Source organism: Alligator sinensis, unplaced genomic scaffold (genome assembly GCF_000455745.1).
Source record: "Alligator sinensis unplaced genomic scaffold, ASM45574v1 scaffold330_1, whole genome shotgun sequence".
In the NCBI taxonomy this organism is placed as follows: domain Eukaryota; kingdom Metazoa; phylum Chordata; order Crocodylia; family Alligatoridae; genus Alligator; species Alligator sinensis.
In genome coordinates, this window is record NW_005842178.1 from 1,339,069 (window position 1) to 1,348,566 (window position 9,498).

A 9,498-nucleotide genomic window follows, 5' to 3' on the forward strand; every position below is an offset into this window, starting at 1 on the left:
GAAGGGGGGAGGGACTGGGGAGAGAGAAGCCAGCAGCAGTGACCTGCTGGCTGGGATTTGCCCAACCTGAGCTGTAGTAGTGGGGAGGGCAAATCAGAGCTCCCCCTGCCTCGTGGTCCCCCACCAACCCCCTCCCAACTCAGGCTGGGTAAACCCCAGTAGTAGCAACCAGGGTTTTGGGACAGAGCACACAGCAGGAGGCCCAGTGAGTGCACTGCCCATATGACTGCATTAGTGGGGGGTGCTCACTTGTGCTACTTATGTAGCAGGGAGCAGGGTTAGTGGGGGGGTGGAAAGGCTGTCCATGCAATAGTGGGAGGAGAAGGGATGAATGCCCAAATAATCCAAAATTGAGGGGAAATAGTACTGGTCTATGAATCTGTATATCACGTTTCAATTGGATACAAAACATAATGTCTAGGTCCTAACAGAAACTCTAATGATAACTTTACCCTCCAAACTAGTACTGCTATAATATCCAAACACGTACTTAGCAAATTTAATCCGTCCTTTTTATTTCATCATCATCAAAGCCTTAAAATAACTATGGCCTACAGGTATTCCAATAGTTGTAATGTAATGTTTTATACAGTAAGGAAAAAGATAATGCATACCTGATACAATTCTGAAGGTCCTGATGATACAGAAGGTGGCAAGGGTGGTAACTCGGGTATTCCTTTGGAATGACTCATGTTATATACAGAATCATTTTGTGACTACAGGAGATAAAAAATGTTTTACAATTTTTTTATAAACTACATTGCTGGAAAAAGAGCTTTATTCATGAAAGACAAGGACATTCCTAATCATAAAAAATGCATTTATTCTGTTACAGAAACTGACATTCTTCAGCATGGGTTACTCAGACGAAAATGAGTTTTCTGACTGCACTGTTGTCTTTGATTTCTCTCTGGTCCTTTGATAAATTATCTATTATAAAGAAAATACTGATTTCCTAAGAATCTTTCAATCAGATAATTCATGAGCAAAATGCTGCTGTTTAGTTAAAAAAAAAAAAAAAAAGGTATTTGTATAAAACATAAAGGGATTTTTTCATATTAAAACACTTGTGGGTATTCTGGAAAAATCTCAATGTGAGTTTTGTGGTAGAGCATGTGTGCCAAAACATGAACTGGACTAGAAACCAAGGAATCTGACTCATCACTGTCCAACCTGAGGAGAATGTGAAACTTCAACCAAGTTTTTACTAGAAAAAAGGAAATTAAACTGTAATGTTACTGACATTACAACTGAAATGCTTTTTAAAGTGCCAGGGGAAGCTAGTCCTCTAGGATGGAAGACAGAAAACAGAGCAGAAGACTCCTTACCCCAAGTATGCTAAAAGTCAAAGCATTTCTACCATTTACCAAGTTCTAGGACCACGTCCCCAGCACGTCCTCAAACAGTGTGTTGAGATAGCTTTCTGGCATACCATGTGGAGTCTTCCAAGTATGCTTTTCTTCACATTTTTTTTCCAGAGGATATAATTTAGCCCACCGTGCTATAGGACTGATCTCAATAGCAGTTCTCATTGTAAAGCAAGCCCTTCCCCCCCCCCCCCCCCCCGCCACTTTGTTTTAATTTTGCATACATAGGCTCAGGAGATGCCAGAACCCATAATCTTCTAGTACACAAAGTGACGCCACCAGTGCAGGGTCGTAAAGTATAGGCAGGACAGCAATTTGGTATGAGTTCTTATACGTTATTTATACCTTAAAATATAATAGCTAATGGGCATGTTGATGAATGAGATGCAGTGTTATCTGGCATGCTGCAATCTGCACTGCTGGGATTCCTAAAGCATAATTCTGATGCTGCAACTGGAAATACTAGTCATGTTACCTTTCTGGGCAAACAATATTAACAGCTGATTTAGGAAATATCCCCTGCTGGTTCTGCACTAATATGGGGGTAGGGAGGGGAAGCAGCAGGGCAGAGCTGTCATAGCCAACAGAGTGCCCCTGGTGCCTTGGAACCATCTTAGGGCAGGATGAGTCCAGAGGATGTGTGGGGAACATACTTAAAAGTGTTTTTAACCATCAATTTAAAAAGATAAAATATGCAGTGCCATCCATTCCACCCCCATGCGGACATGAAATTCTCCTGAAGTCAAGGGCAGAGCTCCAAATGACTTCTATTAGAGTGCCAAGCTTACACCCACAATATCCATTCCCAAGGATCACCTGGCTATGCCTCTGCACAGATCATGCTGCCAGCAGGCTGGGGAACACCAGCTGATAGACCACCTCTGTCACAGCACTCATGAAAGGGCTAAAAGTACACAATCCTCTCTAGCCCAAGGAAGCTGTCCTGTACCCTTTTCCTCTAACATACCTACTCAGTTTCAGGCACAATTTTGCACTTAATTTGCATCAATACATACAAGCAATAGCTATGTATAATTAGGATGACTATATTTTTTTTAAGGAAATCCGGGACACTATCCCCATCCCACCCAATCCCCACCCCAGGCAGGAGGAACAGTGTCCGGCCCAGCCTGCCCCCAACCTTCAGCCTATGAAATCTGGCATTGTCCCCGCCAAACTAGGATGTGTGGTCACCCTATGTATAATGTAGTTTGAAATTAAATAAATCAAAGTGTTAATTGCTCATATATATATTTAAACCACTCTATAATAATATATATACTTAATATATTATATGTAAAATGTATATGTTTGTGTATATAAATATATATTTAATAAAAACCACTATAATAATATATATATAAAAACCATTCCATAGGCAGATAGGAAATTAATTACAGTATCAGAAAAGGCTAAAGTGTCATACTGCAACAATGACCATTTGTTTTGTGCCACTTGTGTGCCCTTTAAGAGCGCAGTAAAACACAGCTACAAAAGATGATGAGTTACAAAAAAAATAAAAACAAAGCTTACAAGTATGCTGCTGCATTTGAAGACAAGTGCATTAAATCACCATGGAAGAGGCAGGTATTATCTGAAATAACTGCACTTCCACAATGTATTATTTTGATAGGACATTTCTCTGATATATTTTTGTAGCGAAATGGCTACTGACAACAGACCCATGTGACTACAGCAGATAACTAGACAGTCCAAACCCACTTCAGCCAACCGCATTCCTCTTCTTTCAATACCCAGTGTACAGCTTACTTAGAAATTGAATTTGTGAAAGGAATTCTCTGATTTACCTCCAGAAGATAGGACTTCCTGCTATTCTCTGGCACACACAAATGCAAGGCAAATCACAGCTTTAAGCTATATTCTGTGGCCCTTCTTCAAGAAAAACCCCAGTTGACCCACAAGGACATTTCCCTGTTCAAGATTGCTGAATTTGGCCCTTAAGGTTTTTGTATTTTGAAAGTGAACAAAACAGGTTATTAAGGGATTGTTCATCTTTAAAGCTATAGGAGTTATCAGGAAAGCCATTACTTGACACGTACACTGCTAAAACCATTTTCAAAAATTAATATCCTTTTGGCTCAGCATGTTTGAACTATAGTACTTATTCAAGGAGATATTTTACAAAAGCCACAGTCCAATAAATATGCAGCAGCAGCTTCTTCAAACACTTTGAACTGTAAATCAGCCGTAAAAACAAATCACAGAGGGCCAATTTTATCTGAGATTTTCAAATGTAATTTTCAATATTTCAGGCAGCCTCAATAGTAAATTACACTTACCCGCCGGAGACTCGGTGTCTGGGTTGACTTCATTGTAAACTCAGGTTTTGTTCAAATTGTTTCTTTTCTTCTTAAAAGGTAGAGATGATGTTATTTTTCTTAAAATAAATGCCTTGGTAAGAGTTACATGCATATTCAGGGAATATTTAGGGAAATTTCCAGGACACACTTTCCATTCAGGATTCTGCAGACAAGATTACAACAAACAGCTCCCCTCCAGTGCCCTATCCTCTCTCCACACACTTCATCAGCAAGAAGGAAGCCTCTTCTGCAAGCTCCCTTCTCCCTTCCCTCTCCCCTGCAACCTATACTAAGCTCCCTTCTCCTCTCTTCCCAGGATCTCTTACTCTTCTGCCCCACTACAAGTTCCCTTTTTACCAGTATCTCACCTGAACTCTCTAACCCAGCTTCCTGTTGTCCTTTTCCCAAGTTTTCTTCCACTCTTCTAAACCTCAAACTCTCTCCCCTGCTTCCTTCGCCTCCAGGCGCTTTCCCACCCCCCTGCCTCATGCCCTCTCCCCGTTCCCACTGCCTCTCCCCTGCCTCTCCTCTTCTAATGCCTCAGGATCACTCTGCCTCCCAGTTTGGGATTTAGTGCAGAGATTTGCATACATTTATTGCCATGAGACATGAGCAAACATCGAAGTGCAAGGTGAACAGAAAGACAGATTTGCACCCATTATGCCTTGGCCTAATCTCCTGGGTGCGTGTCTTGGGATTGGAGGTGGGAAAGGGGGTGCTACCTGCTGCTGCCCTGGCTAACTGCCTCTGCCTGGCGGCTGCTCCCAGCTCAAGTGAACTTCTGTGACATGCCTTTCACTTCTTCGCTTGGTAACCAAGGTGACAGCATTTTTGTTGCTAGGAGACATAAGAATGACTGCTTTTCCGCCCCCTCCTTCTCCCCCCTCTTCCTCTACTTGGTCATAGTTGGCTAGAGAACAAGGCCTCCCAGTATGGTGTATCACTGTGGCCAAGGAGAAATGGCTCAGTAATCAATACAGTATTCCTATGGGGTCGTTGACTATTATACACCCAGAAATTACCTGCACACTTTGGGAGAGATTATCAATAAACTGAACTGGGATAGGGTGGGGGAAATCTCCCAACCAGCAAAGGTAAGATAAATCCAAAACCTGATATTTGCAAGGAGGAAAAAATACCTTGAGGCAGAGGCTCTCAAACTTGGTGATACCACAACCACGAGTGCTGGATGGCGGCGGCGGGGGACAGGGAGCTCGCATGCAGCAGCCGCTGCTGCCATCCACCACTCCACACCACCGCGCATACCCCCTGGGAAGTTTGCAGCCCCCTTTTAAGTTACTTGCAACGCCCCGGGGGTTCACGACCCAGAGTTTGAGAACCCCTGCCTTAAGTGTTCAAGCCGTTGAATCCAGAATCCAAGCTCATGAAGTTCCCAAAATGTTGGCTCAAATGGGGTCAACCACTACAAACAAATCTGGTACCTCTTCTTCTCCTAGCTCCTCCAAGAGGCTCCCACACAGCCTCTAATAGCTTTTCTGCCTAACAGTTATTGAACCCTACAATGGCAGCAGAGGAGCTGGGAGCACATGCATTGAACCCTATCAGAGTCAGAGTCAATCCTCGCTGCAGCTGCCATGGACTACACAGAAATATGGAGCACAGAGGTTTCTTGTCTTTCCCATGTGTGTGACAACAGCATCAAGATACAAGATTATGTGTATTCACCAAACTGAACTCAAAATCTTGAGAAACTCAAGATAGCTTTTCAGGGTGGTTCTTATTCAGCCATGCAACACCATCGATTATTATACATCCTAGAGCATTATAAGTCTTAAGACATGTTCCTTGTCTACAAAGATTTTAGTCTAAGGTAAACAAACCAACCTAAAATAAGACATGCACTCATTCAGAAAAAGAGAGGCCCAGACAGGTCACACATCCCTGCACTGCGTACAAATTTCAAACAGATTTCCTGTAAGTTGAAGGCTAGGAACAGACTGACTTTTATTAGTAGATGTTTAGGATTGTGAATCCAAAAAAGATGACAAAGCTGGTAGGGAAACACACAGCGCCCGAGCAAGGGACTAACATTAGAGGGATGGGGGTGAGAAGGGGAACACAACTAGGTTACAGGAGATACAATGTTAGCCAACTAAGCAGCGGGGGGTTCATGACACAGAGAGAAAGAGGATAGATACACACGAACCCGTTACGGTGGTCCGCAATGGTGGAAGAAGTGGTTTGAAGAAAAGTGTCTCAGTCCATATAGTCTCATTGCGGGGGTCCTCTTCGGGTGGAGCGGGGTCATCCATTACTGAAGAATCCTCTTGAAGTGAAGGTCCAACTGGTGCAGAGGAGGGGGTACACATAAACCGGTTTAAGTGATCAGAAACTGGTTTAGACCTGTAACGGAACATACGTTCAGTGCACATAAACCAGTTTCAAAATGGCCAAAACCAGTTTGAGATAAACCTGGCTGAATGTAATATCAAGCTTAAATGATTGAGCTCAAACTGGTTTATGCAGACCCCTTCCTGGTTTAAGTTAAACCAGAGTCTTCCAGCATCCCCCCCTGGGCTGGCCTCTCTGCTCCAGTGGAACAGGGCTGGCCCCACCCCTCTGGTCCCTGGCCGGAGTAAGGGCAGGGACCTGGCCAAACGCTGACCCTGGAAGGGAGCAGGGAAGAGGTTCATTTCCCCGCTCCCTCTCCCCGTCCCACCACCACGGACCTACATTTCTCTGCTGGCTGCTTCAGCAACAGGGGCACAGCCAGCTCCAGCAGTAGCCTGGAGTGATCTGGGTTGAATTCCACCCTCCCTGTCCCACAGACCCAAACTGGGAGCACATGCATTGAACCCTATCAGAGTCAGAGTCAATCCTCGCTGCAGCTGCCATGGACTACACAGAAATATGGAGCACAGAGGTTTCTTGTCTTTCCCATGTGTGTGACAACAGCATCAAGATACAAGATTATGTGTATTCACCAAACTGAACTCAAAATCTTGAGAAACTCAAGATAGCTTTTCAGGGTGGTTCTTATTCAGCCATGCAACACCATCGATTATTATACATCCTAGAGCATTATAAGTCTTAAGACATGTTCCTTGTCTACAAAGATTTTAGTCTAAGGTAAACAAACCAACCTAAAATAAGACATGCACTCATTCAGAAAAAGAGAGGCCCAGACAGGTCACACATCCCTGCACTGCGTACAAATTTCAAACAGATTTCCTGTAAGTTGAAGGCTAGGAACAGACTGACTTTTATTAGTAGATGTTTAGGATTGTGAATCCAAAAAAGATGACAAAGCTGGTAGGGAAACACACAGCGCCCGAGCAAGGGACTAACATTAGAGGGATGGGGGTGAGAAGGGGAACACAACTAGGTTACAGGAGATACAATGTTAGCCAACTAAGCAGCGGGGGGTTCATGACACAGAGAGAAAGAGGATAGATACACACGAACCCGTTACGGTGGTCCGCAATGGTGGAAGAAGTGGTTTGAAGAAAAGTGTCTCAGTCCATATAGTCTCATTGCGGGGGTCCTCTTCGGGTGGAGCGGGGTCATCCATTACTGAAGAATCCTCTTGAAGTGAAGGTCCAACTGGTGCAGAGGAGGGGGTACACATAAACCGGTTTAAGTGATCAGAAACTGGTTTAGACCTGTAACGGAACATACGTTCAGTGCACATAAACCAGTTTCAAAATGGCCAAAACCAGTTTGAGATAAACCTGGCTGAATGTAATATCAAGCTTAAATGATTGAGCTCAAACTGGTTTATGCAGACCCCTTCCTGGTTTAAGTTAAACCAGAGTCTTCCAGCATCCCCCCCTGGGCTGGCCTCTCTGCTCCAGTGGAACAGGGCTGGCCCCACCCCTCTGGTCCCTGGCCGGAGTAAGGGCAGGGACCTGGCCAAACGCTGACCCTGGAAGGGAGCAGGGAAGAGGTTCATTTCCCCGCTCCCTCTCCCCGTCCCACCACCACGGACCTACATTTCTCTGCTGGCTGCTTCAGCAACAGGGGCACAGCCAGCTCCAGCAGTAGCCTGGAGTGATCTGGGTTGAATTCCACCCTCCCTGTCCCACAGACCCAAACCAGGGGCTGCCGGGTGCTCCTCCCTTGCTGCAACAGTGGCAGGGGTGCAGCCAAACACCGGCCACCATGGGCCCCTTAGGCAGGGAGGACGGTTATTCCCCTCTCTGCCCCCAGGGGATCAGAGTGGGGTCTGCCCACCCTGACTGCCACCACCACTAACTCCTTGCAGGAAGCAAGAGGCAGGATAAGCCCCCTCCTGCCCCCTTCGCCAGACGCCTGCCCCCCAACTTAAGGGGCCCTGCCGGCTGGGCTCTAGTCGCACCTCTGCCTTACCGCTGGAGCAGCAAGGGAGCAGGGCCCCTGATGGTGGCAGCAGCCCCTACCATGGTGTCCAGGGAGCACAAGCCTCTTCCCGGTGGGGAATAACCCCCTTCCTGCCTCCCCGCCTAAGAGGCCATGCTGGCCAGGCTCTGGCCATGCCCTGCCCCTGCCACTGGAGCAGCAAGGGGTGAGCAACCATGTTGGGGGCAGCAGCCCCTGTCACAGTGTCCCAGAGTGCAAGCCTCTTCCTGGTTGGGGGGCCGCACTGTGGGTCAGGGAAAGCTGCTGAGGACTGTGAAGGGCAAGCAGTAGCAGTGGTGCTAGAGGAGTTTGGGGAGCTATGGCCACCTCCAAGCCCAGGTGCCACCACTCACCCTGCATAATCAGCGGCAGCTCTGGCCCCCCCACCCATGGTCCCCCCATCAGGAAGAGGTTCACGTTCCCCGGACAACAGGACAAGGGCTGCTGCCCCCGACATGGTCACTCCCCCCCTCACTGCTCCAGCGGCAGGGACGCAACCAGAGTCCGGCTAGCATGGCCCCTTAGGCAGGGGGCAGGAATGGTGATTATTCCCCCCTCCATCTGGCGTGGAGTGGGGCAAGAGGAAGCTTATCTCGCCACTCACCCAGTGCAGGGAGCGAGCAGCAGCTGTGGCAGCCGGGGCAGGCAGACCCTGTTGCAGTCCCCTGAGGACAGAGCGGGTAGAGGGAGGAATAACCCCCTTCCCTGCCCTCTCTGCCTCAGGAGGCCATGCCGGATGGCATCTGGCTGCGTCCCTACTGCTGTGGCAGTGAGGGGGGAGCACCCAACAGACCCCAGCTTGGGTCCATGGCACAGGGAGGGAGGAAGTCAGACAAGAAAGGGAGGAAGCCAGACAAAAAAGCTGATATTTTTAACAGTTTCTTTGCCTCTGTCTTCCTGAACAGGGACCGGGATATCCCACCTACCAGAGGTAGGGACAATCTTGGGGATAGCTCTATCAAGCCTTCAGTCAGTGCAGATGTAGTTAGGGCTGTTCTGGAAGGGCTAGACATTTTTAAATCTGCAGGTCCAGATGCCCTCCACCCAAGGGTGTTGAGAGAGCTGGCAGGGGTCATCGCGGAGCCTTTGGCCCAGCTGTAAGAGCATTCGTGATCATCTGGCCAGGTGCCGGGGGATTGGAAACTGGCTAATGTGGTCCCTATTTTTAAGAAGGGGAGGAAGGAAGACCCAAGTAATTATAGGCCTGTAAACCTCACCTCGGTGCTCGGGAAGATCTTGGAGAGGATCATCAAGGAGCATATCTGTGGGGGGCCTGCAGGGGAGATCATGCTCAGGGGCAATCAGCATGGCTTCACCAAAGGCAGATCCTGCCAGACCAACCTGATTGCCTTTTACGACCAAGTAACTAAATTCTTGGATGATGGTGTCACTGTGGACATAGTCTTTCTAGACTTTAAGAAGGCCTTTGACACTGTCTCTCACCCCATCCTCATCAATAAATTAAGTGACTG

At 47.1% G+C, this 9,498-nt stretch overlaps 1 protein-coding gene across 1 annotated transcript in view; it reads right to left on the minus strand.

Annotated features, from left to right (window-relative positions):
* The window catches only part of DNAH3 (dynein axonemal heavy chain 3), a 129,549-nt gene that overhangs the window by 114,966 nt on the left and 5,085 nt on the right, over positions 1 to 9,498 (minus strand). The window contains exons 2-4 of the mRNA XM_025207009.1: positions 7,115 to 7,311; positions 3,668 to 3,737; positions 615 to 716 (exon numbers count right to left, since the gene is read on the minus strand). Of these exons, the coding sequence (XP_025062794.1) occupies positions 615 to 716; positions 3,668 to 3,700 (135 nt within the window). The 5' untranslated portion in view covers positions 3,701 to 3,737; positions 7,115 to 7,311. The remainder of the gene's footprint in view (positions 1 to 614; positions 717 to 3,667; positions 3,738 to 7,114; positions 7,312 to 9,498) is intronic.